Source organism: Papio anubis, chromosome 8 (genome assembly GCF_008728515.1).
Source record: "Papio anubis isolate 15944 chromosome 8, Panubis1.0, whole genome shotgun sequence".
NCBI lineage: Eukaryota > Metazoa > Chordata > Mammalia > Primates > Cercopithecidae > Papio > Papio anubis.
Window position 1 is genome coordinate 28305458 of NC_044983.1, and position 17011 is coordinate 28322468.

General features: G+C 41.5%; 1 protein-coding gene across 1 annotated transcript; it reads left to right on the plus strand.

Annotated features, from left to right (window-relative positions):
- Positions 1 to 3660: 3660 nt before the first annotated feature.
- Positions 3661 to 16042, plus strand: LEPROTL1 (leptin receptor overlapping transcript like 1). Its single transcript, XM_009212812.3, has 4 exons — positions 3661 to 3795; positions 10261 to 10336; positions 12674 to 12860; positions 13712 to 16042. The coding sequence occupies exons 1-4, from the start codon at positions 3780 to 3782 to the stop codon at positions 13826 to 13828; spliced, it is 396 nt and encodes a 131-aa protein (XP_009211076.1). The 5' UTR covers positions 3661 to 3779; the 3' UTR covers positions 13829 to 16042.
- The last annotated feature ends 969 nt before the right edge of the window (positions 16043 to 17011 follow it).

Sequence of the window (17011 nt, forward strand, 5' to 3'; positions counted from 1 at the left end):
GCTGTGCCCCAACCATTTTGGACACAGGTCATCAAAACCTCCTGAGGCGTGTCAAGGGTGCGTCTTTAACCCTGGCAAAATAAACTTTCTAAACTGACTAAGACCTGTCTCAGATATTGTGGGTTCACAGAACAAAACAAGAAAAGGTGTTGTGGTGGGTGACATGTGAGATGGAATTATTCACTTCTCCAGGAATTCTACCTATCCATTCAAGATGGCTGGGGAGAAGGACGCATATGCTTGCTTCAGTAGTTTAGGGAAAGGAGCTGGTGGCTCACAGATTCCATGTAAACAGCATGCATTTCCATGGCATATGTTCAAGTGTGCCTTGTGGTTTTGTTACCACATCCTTGAATGAAAATTTTTTTCATGATACAGGAAAGAGATGGTAGATCTTTCTGCACTAACTTGAACAGAAAAAAATCTACTCTCCTACAAAACACCCATAGACTCATTTGGTGCATTAAGACTCAAGAAGTGACCTGTTTGTTGTTGCTGTTGTTTAAATTGTAATTCAACTCGGCCGGGCGCGGTGGCTCAAGCCTGTAATCCCAGCACTTTGGGAGGCCAAGGCGGGTGGATCACGAGGTCAGGAGATCGAGACTATCCTGGCTAACATGGTGAAACCCCGTCTCTACTAAAAATACAAAAAACTAGCCGGGCGTGGTGGCGGGCACCTGTAGTCCCAGCTACTTGGGAGGCTGAGGCGGGAGAATGGCGTGAACCCGGGAGGCGGAGCTTGCAGTGAGCCGAGATCACGCCACTGCACTCCAGCCTGGGAGACACAGCAAGACTCCATCTCAAAAAAAAAAAAAAAAAAAAATTGTAATTCAACTCTAGAAATAGTAGAAGTGGAGTGGGTAATGCCTCAAACTTCCCAGTTGCTCTCATTTAAAAGCATATTGGAAATATCTCTTCTAAACATTCACTCAACAAAGTCTTATATGCCACTTTATCTTAGTCTGATGACTGAAAAAAAATTAAAAATTCAAATCGTATGTAGCTCACCCCCACCTACTTACTTTTAAAAACTTCAAAAGATTTTTATTGCTCAGAGAGAAAAGCCAAAAATCCTTGTGTATGGCCCTACTATATAAGCATGCTGCCCCACCCCAACCTTGACCAACCCCGTTGGCCACCTCTCTTCTCTCCAAGGGACCAAGCAAGCTCCTTGCTCCATTTGCTGCCAAAGTTCCTAACTCCCCACCACACACACATGCATGCGCACGCGCGAACACACACACAAACACAAAAACACACATAACATACACAAACACACACAAACACGCACACACACCACACACAAACACACACACACAAACACGTGCACACACAAACACGCACACACACACGCAGGCACACACAAACACACAAACACATACACACGCACATACACGCAGGCACAAACGCACACACACAAACACACATACACAAACATGCACACAAACACATGGACGCACACACAAACACAAGGACACACACACACAACACAAACACGCACACACACGAACACCCATGCACACACGTACACACACAAACACATGCACGCACACACACAAACACAAAAACAACACACCCCGCCACCTGTGATGGCTTTTCCCTTCTCTATTAACACATTTATTCATCCCTGTGTTGTCTCTCCTTGGAGGAAATTTTCCCTGGCAGATCATAATCAAAAGTTTTCATAGGACTATTTACCCATCTTTCCTAGTGTAGGAAAGGATAAAAACTTCCTTTACCCTCTTAGATTCAGGAGCTGAGAACTGTGAATTAAACTAACAAAGTACAGATTACCAGGGGGGAAAAAAGGTTTATTTTGCATGCACAAGGAGTCTTCACAGAAAAAAAAGTGAAAACTCAAAAAGTAATTAGGCCTGGGACCTTGGATCTTTTTTTTTTTTTTTTTTTTTGAGACGGAGTCTCGCGCTGTGTCACCCAGGCTGGAGTGTAGTGGCCTGATCTCGGCTCACTGCAAGCTCCGCCTCCCAGGTTCACGCCATTCTCCTGCCTCAGCCTCCGAGTAGCTGGGACTACAGGCGCCCGCCACCACGCCCGGCTAGTTTTTTGTATTTTTAGTAGAGACGGGGTTTCACCATGTTAGCCAGGATAGTCTCGATCTCCTGACCTCGTGATCCACCCGCCTCGGCCTCCCAAAGTGCTGGGATTACAGGCTTGAGCCACCGCGCCCGGCCGACCTTGGATCATTTTAACAAAGGGTGATGCATTGTGGAAAAGTAGACAAGGGAAAGGGTTTGGACTTCTAGGGACAGTAGATTGTAAGAAGGTAAATATATAGGGGGAAACTAATGAAAGATAAGGTCTACTTTAGTAACGTTTTCACAGACGCCAATAAATGCTGTTTACTGGGGCATAAGAGTTGCCTCCTCTCCCTGGTCTGGGAAATGTAAATATTTATAAGTAGAAAAAATTTTTTGAGGGCCAGGCGCAGTGGCTCACGCCTGTAATTTCACCACTTTGTGAGGCCCAGGTGGGCAGATCACTTGAGGCCAGGAGTTTGAGACCAGCCTAGCCAACATGGCGAAACCTGTTGTAACCGAGCGAAACACCACACTTTGAGACTAGTTCAGGAGTCCTTTATTGCCAGCGACCGAGAGACGGCTAGAGCTCGAAATTCTCTTGGCCCTGAAGAAGGGGCTAGATTTCCTTTTATACCTTGGTCTAAATCAGGGAGGAGTCGTCTAGCTGAAGCAATATTTACAGAAGCAGAACAGGCAAAGAGTTAAAAGATAAATGGTTACAGAAACAGTTACAGGAAAATAAACAGTTCCAGGTGCATGGGTCTTAAATTATCACAAAGTGATAAACGCAGGGGCTTTGGGTACCATCAACTGAGCACGTTCCCAGGAGCTGCTGGTACAGCTTGCCTCAGTATCTTATCAATAAGCGCATTCCTGGATGTGCTTGGAGTCAGCTTGCATCAGTTATGTCCTTAAGGGAGGGGGCCAAGGGTCTGCAAGCGAAGAAACCAAAATGGAGTCTGTCCGGCTCTCTCAGCTAAGAGAGAGTCAATCAGGTTAAAACAAGGTAGGGTATCACACTGTAATCCCCGCGCTTTGGTAGGCTGAGGAGGGCAGATCCTTGAACTCAGGAGACCAGTTTGGGCAACAAGGTGAGAGTCTCACACCCCGCCCCCTCTCTACAAAAAACAAAACAAAACACAACAAAAGCCAGACATGGTGGCTCATGTCTGTGGTCCCAGCTACTGCGAGGCTGACGTGAGAAAATCACTTGAGCCCTGGAGATAGAGGCTGCAGTAGCCGTGATCACATTCCAGCCTGGGCGACAGAGACCCTGTGTCAAAAAACAAAACAAAGAATGTGAAATTAAGCCAAAAGCCATCACACGTGCATCCAAAGGACGGCCGCCACCCGCGATCCCTTCCCAAAGCACGCGGGAGGTTGCGGGATCAGGGACAGGGGTTTCAGCAGGGAGCCCCCAGACCGGCCCTGACGGGAATTCAAGACCTGGCGCTGGCTCATTCCCCCAGTCTGGGCGGCGGCGGCAAGCCTCGCCGGCGGTGATAAGCCTCGGCCGGCGGTGATCTGCAGACCGGCCAAGAAGGGAGACAGGGGTCGTCCACACAGCCCAGCCTGGCGCGGCCCCCGCGCCCCCGCGCAAGCCAGAGCCGCCGGCGGAAGTGCTGCGTCGCGCACTTCCGGGTGTTGTCTGGCCGCCGTAGCGTCTTGGGTCTCCTGGCCGCCGCCGCCGCCGCCGCCGCCGCCGCCTCGGGTCGTGGAGCCAGGAGCGACGTCACCGCCATGGCAGGCATCAAAGGTGGGCCTGGGGTGCGGGACGCGGGAGGTCTGGGGCCCGCCGGGGAAGATGGGCCGGGGGTCCCACGCGGCCCCCGCACTTCCCCTCTGGGCCCGGGCGCGCGCGTGGGGGTCCCTGCTTCGGGGAAGCGACCCCCTCCCCGGCCCTGCCCTTGGCCCGGAGGTGGGCGCGGCGCCCTCAGGCAAGGGACGGTTGCGACTCCGGCTTCCCCCGACACCCCCCACTTTCTGCCGATTTCGGCAGCCTCTCTCCCACCCATCGTACCCCGGACAAAATATGAAGTGGTTGGCGGTCAGTGAGGAGTCCCGTCGCGACTTGGGCGGCCACACACGTTTTGCAGGAGTTTGCATCCAAGAGAGAGGCAGGCAGAGCGTGGGATTGAGGAGGCTGAGGCTGCTGGAGGTGCCAGCTATGGAAAACCAGTCATTTCCCACCGAAAGGCATAAGTGCGGGCTGCGGGCACTGCACGGGTCTCCCCGAAACCTCGAGCCCCACGTCCACCCCGGCCGCCCGCGCCCGAAGCTTTACAGGCTCCCGAAACCGGTGCATTTTCATCTGCGGTGTCTGGACCCTGGAGTGGATCCCGTAGCGACCCCAGAGTGCTCTTGGCTCACTTCCCTCTCCGCAGTTGCACCCTGAGGCTTTTTCAAATTGCAAAGTATTTCTTTTTTCTTTTTCTTTTTTTTAGAAGATAAAATAGTGTTACAACTTAATGAAAAACTATTGGCTTATTCATGTATTTTCTTTTAAAAAAAGGGATGTCGCATTTGTTCCAAATGTTAGGTAGTTTTGTTGTCAGTGTGATGAGAAGCAAAGTTTTCAACTACTGCTTACTAATTACATTGATTTCTTGACCTGCCGCTTTGTAGAAGGGCAGTCAGGCAGGAAGCAGGAACTACTTTGGGAGCTGTGGTTTTCTTTGTATTTTTTCTTCTCTAAGGAAAACTTAATCGAGTTTTTTTCTCAGGGTCGGTCTTACTGTTTCTTGTTTATTTTCAATGTCTGGAAACATTTCATTTCCCATATAAAACCTTGTCATTTAAGCAACTGGGATACTTTTTGTAATCTCCTTTTGAACTATGATACTCTTTTAAACCCTTATGTGAAAGGCAGTTATTGTGAATTGCTGTGGTTTTTAGGATGTTGCCTGTTACCCTGTTCTTCCCCGTTTCTTCAGTGTCATTAATGCGGGAGTCTCTTAAGAAAATCGCTCTGTAATTTACTTCTCCAGACCTAGGGAAATACTGCATTAAACTGACGAAGGTGCCTCAGGTGAATTGCACTTTTGATTTCAGCAGGATTTTCTGGTTGGTGTGAGTCAGTATGTTTCTTTCTCTTGGCCTAATATCATCTTTATATTAGAAAGGAGTGTTGCTATAATTAGAGACCATTAGGCATTTCTTGAGCCATTTGTCTATTACTTTTTGATATATTGGATTTTCTGGTAACTCCCAGGTTAGAGAAGTGGTCCCTCCTTCTACTCTAATTTCTTTGTAATCACAGAGTCAGCATCTTGTCTCTAGAGAGTTTTTCTAGCTAATTGGGCTGCTCCATCCCTAGCCTAGAGGCTTTGGGAGTAGAAACCAGTCTTATCTAAGCTTTGCCTTCCAAATGTTGCATCACACAATTACTCTATGAATTCTTGCCTTGTTGATGTGTCATTTAAGAAACAGTTTGTATACAAATGATGAAATGTATATATAAATCAGCCTAGTTGCGAATTTCATAAGATTGAAGAAACTGCAAGTTTTGAGAATACTGATAAGCAATTTATTTAACCTCTAATTGGCTACCTTATTCGGTATGACTGGGAGATGAGATGTCACATCAAACTGTGTTATGAATTTTTTTTTTTTAATTTAGTATTTAATCCCGGCACAGTGGCTGACGCCTGTAATCCCAGCACTTTGGGAGGCCGAGGCGGGCGCATTACCTGAGGTTGGGAGTTTGAGGCCAGCCTGACCAACATGGAGAAACCCCGTCTCTACGGGGTGGATCACGAGGTCAGGAGTTCAAGACCAGCCTGTCCAAGATGGTGAAACCCCGTCTCTACTAAAGATACAAAAAAGCCAGGCATAGTGGCAGGCACCTGTAATCCCAGCTACTCAGAAGGCTGAGGCAGGGAATTGCTTGAACCTGGGAGGTGGAGGTTGCAGTGAGCCAAGATCGCGCTGTTGCACTCCAGCATGGGCAACAGAGTGAGACTCCTTCTCAAAAAAATAAAATAAAATAATATATTAAATTATATATGAAATAAAATTATATATTATATAATATACATTATATATTATATACATATATTATTATGCATATATTACATATTATACAATAATATATATAATTATATATAGTATATATATTATATTTAGTATTTAATGGAATGGAGGTATTATCTCAAGGTATCTTAATTCCCCCAAACAATTCCAAGAAACTTACTTTTTCATTATACAACAGCGTTTACAAGGAACTGGAATCTCAGGCATAAATAAATATATTAAAGTTATTCCAATATTCCTATTCATAACACTTATAAGAAAACAATATTGGTTTATGTTTTTTAAATTATTTTTTGATACTTGAGCCTTATCTCATTTTAGACCTTGTTTGTTTTTTTTTTTTTAAGGAATCATTTTTCATTAACTTTGCAAGAGTATAGTCAAAGAATTTAGACTTTCTTTTTTGATAAGAACATGAATGACTGTTCTCTGTCACAGAACAGTCACCTTCAGAGGCCATCATGGTCCTAAGGTGGCTTGCCTCTTGCAGAGATTACCATAAACATGCTTTTTGAGATTTTTCTTCCTGGTTTAAATATATATATATTTTTTTGCTTCCTGCCTCCTGTCAGAGGGCAATTCTTACTTGTATACAATTCTTTCTCCTAGTTCCCATTTGTTTCAGTGTGGGAAGCAAGATAATCAAACTTAGAAAATTTTGTGTCACAAGGTATACAGGTAATAGTGATTACTTTTGGGAAGGGAAAGTTCCTTTTTACTTAATTTTTGTTCTGGGTGTATGATTTACGTATTGAAAATATATAAGTGAGCATAGGTGATTCTTTAAAATAAAAATGCGTTGTCCTCTGAATTCCTACCTAACAACTGTGTCACGAAAATGAATTAATATAAATAAGAACTTAAGGGTCTTTTTATAGAGAATGTTGGCTTTAGTGTATGGGCTTTGTAACATCTATTTTGTCTTTTTTTAGTGGCCTTTGTTTTCTCCAGGATTCTAAGTTGCATATAAATGGCTTCTGAATGATTGAGGTGTTACTAGGTAGTATTTATAGTAATGGACTTAGCTGTCTTAATAGTACCTTTAGTGTTCAGAAAATTATCTGCTTTTAAGATCTAGTCCAACTGTCCTTTTAAAGAAGGAAGAACTGAGACTCATAAATTACTTGGACAACTAGTTAGTAGCTGTTAGGGCCTCAGACCCTCCTTACTGTCACTTTCATGCTGCTTCCACTCTGCTACATTCATTCCACAAATATTTGTTGAGTGTTAAGAGCCAGGGCACGACCATCACAACAGAAAAACTTGCTCCCCCTTCTCATGAAATGGACAGTTGAGAAGGAAAGACAAAATACAAACCAGTAGGAAATCACAGCTGATAACTGAGCAAAGGAGAGGCATTCAGTGAACAGAGGGCCTCAGCATACATGGGTCTCTGCCTGGAATACTCATCCCAAATATCCATGTGATTTCCTCCCTCCCTTCACACAGATCTCTGCTTAGGTGATTCCTCATCAGAGATGCCTTCCCTGGCCACTGTGTCTAGACTAGCACTAATATCCCTTACTCTCCCTGACATTTGTCATCACTTGACATTTATTTGCTTGCTTGTTAAAAATCATTTTCTTCTCCCACTAGAACATAAGCTCCGTGAGAGCAAAAGCTTTGATTGTTGTCATTGCTCTGTCTCCGGTAGCAAGAACAGTATCTGACACACATTAGGTGGTCCATAGATGTTTGTTAGAGGAATGAATAAATGAATATAATGGGGAATTGGTCTAGTCAGAAGGTTTGGAAAAACTTCACTGGGGCCAGGTGCGGTGGCTCACGCCTATAATCCCAGCACTTTGGGAGGCTGAGGCGGGCAGATCACAAGGTCAAGAGATTGAGACCATCCTGACCAACATGGTGAAACCCCATCTCTACTAAAAATACAAAAAAAAAAAAAAAAAATTAGCTGGGCATGGTGGCGTGTGCCTCGAGTCCCAGCTATCCGGGAGGCTGAGATCTGAAGGAAAAGCAGGAGTTAAGTTGGAAGAAAGTGGAGAGGAGTGGGAAAGGGCCACTGCTGTATCCCCAGTGCTTGTCACATATTTAGTGCTCAGTGAATATTTCTTCAGTGAATGAAAAAAATGTCCGAGGCAGAAGGGACACAGTATGCACAGGCCACGTGAGTGAGCGAGACTGCTGATTTCCAGGAAAGGAAAGAGGGCCAGTGTAACTAAAGTGAGGGTTCAGGGACACTGTAGTAGTCTGGTGTGACACATCACAAGAGAGGCGGGCAGGGCCCGGTCATGAGAACCAGTTTGGAACTGAAGAAAACAAATGGTAAATTCTGTAATTTTCCTTACAGTTTATATTGCATTCCCCTGTAAACTTGAAGTGCCTCGTTTGCTGTAAAATAAAAATGCAATTCTTTTCCTATAGCTGGAAATAGAATGGTGTTCAGGACTAAGTGACTGTTTTCGGGGTTGACATCACCTGCATCAGCAATCTAACCAAAAACTAAATCTGCCAAGCCACTATGTCATTGGGTGTCCTTGATTACAACCATTTTAGTTCTGCAGAGTATATCAGTAGTACTTGGCAAAGTTTAACCTGTTTCCTGTTCATTTTGGTTTCTCTTTGTTAGCCTTTGTCCTGGTAACTTTTAGACCTTCTTCAAATGTTTCGAATTTTAACTTCTGAATTTTAATAAAATGGCCTAACAACAACAAAACTAGTTATTTTCTTAGCCACTGTAACTGTAGAAATACAGGTTATATAGAACTCATCATAAATTTATCATTATTTACTTTTTGAGATGGAGTCTTGCTCTGTTGCACAGGCTGGAGTGCAAAGGCACAGTCTAGGCTCACTGCAACCTCCCTCCCCGTCCCGGGTTCAAGCAATTCTCCTGCCTCAGCCTCCCGAGTAGCTGGGACTACACGCATGCACCACCACATCCAGCTAATTGTTTGTATTTTTAGTAGAGACAGGGTTTCACCATATTGGCCAGGTAGGTCTCAAACCCCTGACCTCGTGATCTGCCCACCTCGGCCTCCCAAAGTGCTGGGATTACAGGCATGAGCCACTGCACTCGGCTATCATTTATTTCTTTGCTTTAGTCTAGGTCATTGATTAACTATGCCTATTCAAGAAAGTTGTTTCTATTCACTAACATGTGAGAGCACCTTAAAATGTACTACTGTGTGTGTGTGTGTGTGTGTGTGTGTGTAGCTTTAGAAACTATATTTCACCTGTAGAATGCATCTATTGCTTATAACAACACCTTAAAATAGTGATACCTCAGAGGGATTATAACCCGTTATCCTACAGATTTTCTAATGTAGATTAGGGAAGGAAACCCAGCTCTACTTTTGCAAACGATTTAAAGATCTGCAACAAAATTAATTGATTAAAATCATTAACTACAGATATCTTCAGGCATTTTTTCTGGTCAGTTTTATGCACATTGAGAGTATATATGCAAGAAACAGGAGCTGATTAGAAGAGGTTTTCCTATAGTATGAGGCTTTTAAAGTGCAGTAAACTTGAGAATGTGGAGTTTCTCCATATACAGCTTTTCAAAACTGTAGTGATCTGTGAAGTAAATATAATTCTAATGCCCAGAAGAGCATTGAGCCTGTGGACTGTGACTCTTTAGAAAGGGAACCAGCAATTGGGGAATGTGGTGGGGTACTAGCAGTAGGTTAGAGCTTTAAAAATCAATGTCCCTGGCTGGGTGCGATGGCTCATGCCTGTAATCCCAGCACTTTGGGAGGCCAAGGCAGGTGGATCCCCTGAGGTCGGGAGTTCGAGACCAGCCTGACCAACATGGAGAAACCCTGTCTCTACTAAAAATAGAAAATTAGCAGGGCATGGTAGTGCATGCCTGTAATCCCACCTTACTCAGGAGGCTGAGGCAGGAGAATCACTTGAACCTGAGAGGTGGAGGTTACAGTAAGCCGAGATCGAGCCATTGGACTCCAGCCTGGGCAACAAGAGTGAAACTCCATCTCAAAAACAAAACAAAACAAGAAAAGTCAATGTCACTTTATTTTGCCCTGAAGATGCCACAGAAGACTTATTCTAAGACTAGATAACTTAAACTTTTGATGGCAACTTGCTATTAATACGTTTGAGGGATTTTTGCTTCTGGGGTTACAGATAATATTCAGACTGCTGATATTAATAAAAATATTTATTTAACTAATTTATATTCCTATTGCACTTCTTATTTGCTTTGCAGCTTTGATTAGTTTGTCCTTTGGAGGAGCGATCGGACTGATGTTTTTGATGCTTGGATGTGCCCTTCCAATATACAAGTATGTAAAATGTTTGTCTTTCTGAATATTTCAGGGTAAACTTTTTCTACTTTTAAAGCTTAAAAAAAGTGTTTTTTTTTTTCACTACTGTAAAAGTAAAGCAGAGAAATGTTCGCTTACCAAACACATACCTTTGTAAAAATCATCACTTAAAATTTGTTTCTAAAGATTTTAGGACACCAAAATGCAAATAAGACTTTTGGCTGTTACCTGCTCTTTCACTACTGCTGAGTCTGCAATGGCAGGATAGCTACACAGTACCTCAGCCCTCCTGCTCAGTGTTTAACACCTGTTGATAATACTAATTACAAGAAAATTTAAAATGTCTTTTTGCAAAAAAATGCCATAAGCAGTCAAAGCACAAATGACTAAAAAAAAAAGAGATGTAAACAATTACTTTCCGGCCGGGTGTGGTGGCTCACCCACGCCTGTAATCCCAGCACTTTCGGAGGCCAAAGGTGGGAGGATTGCCTGAGGTCAGGAGTTCGAGACCAGCCTGGCTAACATGGTGAAACCCCATCTCTACTAAAAATACAAAAAAAAAATTAGCCAGGCGTGGTGGTGCATGCCTGTAGTCCCAGGTACTCGGGAGGCTGAGGCAGGAGAATCACCTGAACCCAGGAGACGGAGGTTGCAGTGAGCTAAGATCACGCCACTGCACTCCAGCCTGGGCAACAGAGCAAGACTCCGTTTCCAAAAAAAACCAAAAAACAAAAATTGCTTTCCTTAGGATAGAAAGAACTTCTCAAAGTTAACATTTTAACATTTAGATAAATTAGAAAACAATGGACAACTCAATAGAAAAAAAATACAAAAAGAGAACTACAAATTGCTAATAAGCATATAAAAATATCCCCAGCTTCACTCAAAACTAAGCCAAATCCATTGGCAAAGACAAGAGACAGTGCAAGCAGACACTCTTTTGTGCTGTGGGGGAGTACACATAGGTAGTTTTCTTGGAGATAAGTTTGCTTGTAGCTCTCAAAGTATATATTCTTTGAGGTAGCCCTTTCACTCATGCAAACCCGCTTGCAGATGTTTACATGGATACATTTAGTGGGGGAGAGTATGGATGTTCAAGCAGCCTTGTTTTTTGGTTTTTGGTTTTGTTTTGTTCATCTGAGCCTTATTTATAAGAGCCAAAAAAAATTCTGGAAATATCCTAAATGTCCTTCAGAAGAAAAATGGTTACATTATAGTAAATCTATTAATGGAAATACAAGGCAGTCTTAAAAAGAATGAGGAAGAGCTGTAAGTGCTAACATGTGAATATGTTCAAGACACACTGTTAGGAAACTGCAGGGACCCATTCATATTTTAAAGTTTATGTGGAAATGTGGAAGAGTCCCCGAGAAGCTCAATAGGAGAGTGGGCAAGAGGAGATTTGGAGAACTTTTAGTCTTTACTTTTTGTGCTTTTGTACTGTTTGAATTATTTTTCTTAAGCATATATTCAATTTTTAATTTTTTTTCTTAAAATGTTTAGGAAATGGTCAGGCACAGTGGCTCACACCTGTAATCCTAGCACTTTGGGGGGCCTAGGCGGGTGGATCCCCTGAGCTCAGGAGTTGAAGACCAGCCTGGCCAACATGGTGAAACCTCATCTCCACTAAAAATACAAAAATTAGCAGGGCATGGTGGCACACGCCTGTAATCCCAGCTAGTCAGCGGGGCTGAGGCAGGAGAATCACTTGAACCCAGGAGGCAGAAGTTTCAGTGAGCCGAGATCACACCACTGCACTCCAGCCTGGGCAACAGAGCCAGACTCCGTCTCAAAAAAATAAAAATAAATTTAGGAAACATAAATAGCTGCTTATCATTAGCCTCTGTATAATCAGATCTCCACCATGATATGTATTTTATTCTATGGTAGTTTTAAGGGCATCTATTTCCTTTTTAACTTTTTATTTTGAAACAATTTTAGATTCTGAAGAAGTTGCAAAAATCATACACAGAGATCCCCTGTACCCTCCACACAGCTTGCCAGAGTCGTAAGATCTTACATAACTGTAGTTACCAAAACCAGGAAATGACTGTGGTACAATACAATTAACTAGATGGTAGAGTAAAAGCCATCTATTTTTATTGTGATAAATTCTATATTCTGACTGAAAGTGTTCAAAATTACTTTTAGCTTCTTTTCTGTATTTTGATTTCTGTAATTTGGGAGTTCCTTGTGATGTAAGGGAAGTTTAGGGTTGCTTCAGCTTTATGCTAAGTTTGGGTATCATCCATTAGAAGTCAAGGGAATGAATCTTAATTTTTTTAAAAAGACCATATTTTGTGTGTAGGAAAATGACATAGCAAAAATTACATTAACTTATTTTTCTTTTTCTAGCAAATACTGGCCCCTCTTTGTTCTATTTTTTTACATCCTTTCACCTATTCCATACTGCATAGCAAGAAGATTAGTGGATGATACAGATGCTATGAGTAACGCTTGTAAGGAACTTGCCATCTTTCTTACAACAGGCATTGTTGTGTCAGCTTTTGGACTCCCTATTGTATTTGCCAGAGCGCATCTGGTAAGTGATTATCTTCTTCCATTAATAATTTTATATTGAACATGTGTTAAATTTTTCTCAAGCAAAGTTTTTGTTAATGACATGAAAAGAGATGAAAGACATAAGAGCCTAGAAGACAGAGATTAAAATCTCACTTTATTGTTTGTTCTTGTTAACTAAAAAAAGAGATATTTGAGAACGTGGCTTGGATCTGCAGCAGCTGTTGGCTTGCTAATACTTAACTGTCAGAGTTGAGCATATCAACTCCCCCGGTGCTGAACAACCCAGGCCTATCCTGTAAAACTTCAAATCTGGAAGACCTGAAAAGATGTATGTGCTCTGCAGGCGGAAGAGCACTGAAGAGGGGAAGGGGCTGGCTATGGGTACTCAGTTCTTCCTCCCAAACTCACTGATCCACACTTGGCGCCTTCATCTCTGGGGAGGTAGAGAAGACAGCCATATGGAGAAGGCAATTGTTTTCCCACCCCTTCAAAAGAATGTACACGGGTGTGTTTCCATCTGTGATATGCTAAAATTTAATCTACTCTAGACAGATCTTTAGATTAAGGAAGAGTAAGCATATTCCTTTATAAACAGAAACTTGTAGAATTTTATGCTGCTTCATCGTAGCCCAGAAGTCAAGCTTGTTTTTGAATGGTCATTTCATGACTTTCTTTTTAAAGGAACCAATGGTAAATGAAAACAATAGTATAAAAGTACCACTAAGTATGTGTTCAGCACTGTAACAATTACTGTTACAAGCCATGTTTCTTTTAGATCATAATTAGGACACAACTGGAGCCTTTTTTTTTTTTTTTTCATTTTCCTTTTGTTTTTCATGCCTGTTAACTGAGTGTATCTGATTTCCATAGATTGAGTGGGGAGCTTGTGCACTTGTTCTCACAGGAAACACAGTCATCTTTGCAACTATACTAGGCTTTTTCTTGGTCTTTGGAAGCAACGACGACTTCAGCTGGCAGCAGTGGTGAAAAGAAATTACTGAACTATTGTCAAATGGACTTCCTGTCATTCGTTGGCCATTCACGCACACAGGAGACGGGGCAGTTAATGCTGAATGATATAGCAAGCCTGTTGGGGGTATTTTAGGTGCTCCCTTCTCACTTTTATTGTAAGCCTACTATTTTCACAGAGACTTGCTGAAGGATTAAAAGGATTTTCTCTTTTGGAAAAGCCTGACTGATTTCACACTTATCTATAGTATGCTTTTTGTGGCGTCCTGCTGAATTTAAATATTTATGTGTTTTTCCTGTTTGGTTGATTTTTTTGGAATCAATATGCAATGTTAAACACTTTTTTAATGTAATCATTTACATTGGTTAGGAATTCAGAATTCTGCCGGCTCTATTACTGGGCAAGTACATCTTTTCTCTTAAAATTATTTAGCCTCCATTATTACAAAAAATTGTAAAAATAAGTTTTCAGTCAGGATGACATCACTCCCAATGTTATGCAAACATGCAGATGGTTGGCATACGTTATAGACTATATACTCAGTGCAAATATAGCTGCATTTATACCTCAGAGGGGCCAAGTGTTAATGCCCATGCCCTCCATAAGGGTTGCTGGTTTTACTAATGACAGGTGTTTTGTGAATTGAAAATTATTTTATGGAATTGCTACAGAGGAGTACTTTTCTTCTCAATTGTTAGAAGAATTTATGTTAAACTTTAAGGTAAGGGTGTAAAAACAGATTTTTGAGATAAGGTTTTTATTTATGTTTATTATCGTTAGAGTGAGTTGCAATATGGGAAGAGATGACATTGAAATTCCAGTTTTTGAATCCTGTTTCTATTTGTAAGTGAATTTTGTGATCTCCTATCAACGTTTCATGTTTTACCCTGTTAAAATGGACATACATGGAACCACTACTGATGAGGGACAGTTGTATGTTTGCATCATATATGCCAGAAAACCTTCCTCTGCTTCCTCCTCTTGACTTATTTTGTATGTTGTATATATTACATAAAATAACTTTTCAAATATAGTTTAATAACACTTAGAAGTGTTTACTTACCTGGAAAATAATTGCTATGCCGTACATTCAGAATGCCCCCTCCCCGACAAGGCCTTGCCATGATTAACAAGTAACTTGTTAGTCTTACAGGTAATTCATGCATTAACAGTTTAAGATTTAGACCATGGTAATGGTAGTTCTTCTTCTCTAAGGTTATATCATATGTAATTTAAAAGTATTTAAGACAAGTCTCCTGTATACCTCTGAACTGTTTTGATTTTGATTTCATCATGATAGATCTGCTGTTTCCTTAAAAAAGGCATTTGTTGTGTGAGTTAACGCAAAGTAGCCAAGTCCAGCTATATAGCAGCTTCAGAAACATACGTGACCAAAAAATTCCCAGTAACTAGGCATGATCAATTTATAGTGGTCGTTTACATCTAACAATTATCAGGACTTTTTTCGGGAGTGGGTTATAAAAACATTCAAGTTGATCTCACAGTATTTTGTTAAGAATATTTGTTTGTATGTTTATTCAGTATACTTACATAAAAATTATTTTGCCATCAGCCAAAACTCAGTAATCATGACAGCTATCTTTTGTTGTTTTATGAAGTTTATTTCTCAAGAAAATGGGAATAAATTTGGGGTTTGTTCACCTTTTTTACTAAAGATGCCTAAAGCCACAGGTTTTATTGCCTAACTTAAGCCATGACTTTTAGATATGAGATGACGGGAAGCAGGATGAAATATCAGGATGAAATATTGGCATGTGGCTGGAGCCTTCACACTTGAGGCTGAAAGTGGCTTGTGGTATTATAATGTTCAGACTTGAAGAGGAAGGTGCAGGTACACATGAATTAGACAGCTGGTGAGACAGTTGGGAACTCTTTGTGCCTGTGATCTACTGGACTTTTTTTGCAGGAAGTACATTCTCTAGTCCTTCCCCATTTTCTGTTCTAGATGTCAGTGCAGTGCACTGCTACTGTTTTATCCACTTGGCCATAGACTCTTTTTCTAACAGCTGCATATTCTTTCTATATACTAATTGCATTGGCAGCATTGTGTCTTTGACCTTGTACACTAGCTTGACATAGTGCTGTCTCTGATTTCTAGGCTAGTTACTTGAGGTATGAATTTTCCATAGAATATGCACTGATACAGCATTACCATTCTTCTATGGAATGAAAACTTTTGATGATGAAACAATAAAGATTTTAAATACCTATTTTAGTTTGTGGGTGTTTTTGAAATGAAAATATATTGCACACTTTCGTTGTAAAGTGCATTAACCATTTTAATAATGTGATATAAAGCAAGATGACACTGGTGTAATGTTAGACTTGCAGAAGTTTCCATTCCAAAATAAAATGGAAACCATAGTAACAGATATTACCATGCAGCCCTGTGATTTTGAGCTATAGTAAAAGGATTGGTAATCTGGGAAGTAGAATTTTTATAAAATCTTTTACAAAAGCAGTCATAGAAGGTTTTGTTGACATTTAAGACTACTACTGATCTAAAGGCAAGGTCCTACCTGTTCTTAAATTTTCAGAACATTTTTATGACTACTTACTATGTATTTTATTACCACTCATTATTATAGCATGTTACTTTTTGCGAACATTTTAAACAAAAAATGTTTCTGTTTGGTACACTATGAAGAGAGAAAAGTACTGTTCTCTTTTTTCAAACATTAATCATGTCCCAAATTGTCCTAATTATAATCTCATCATATACTTTAAAAAGTTAGGCCATGGACACTAAATGTCTGCTCTAATATGATTTTGGGGTCATTGTCAAAATAATCCATTTTTTTTTTTTTGAGATTTGCTTTGTGCCTAGGCTGTAGTCCAGTGGTATAATCTCTGCTCACTGCAATTTCTGCCTCCTAGGTTCAAGCGATTCTCGTGCTTCAGCCTCCTAAGTAGCTGGGATTACATGCATGGGTCACCATACCTGGTTAATTTTTGTATTTCTTGTAGAAACAGGGTTTTGCCATGTTGGCCACACTGGTCTCAAACTCCTGGCCTCAAGTGATCCCCCTGCCCCTCAGCCTCCTGAGTAGCTGGGATTATCGGCGTGCACCACCACGCCGGGCTAACTTTTGTATTTTTTGTAGAGACGGGGTTTTGCCATGTTGGCCACACTGGTCTCAAACTCCTGGCCACTACCTCCCCGAAAAAAGTGCTGGGAT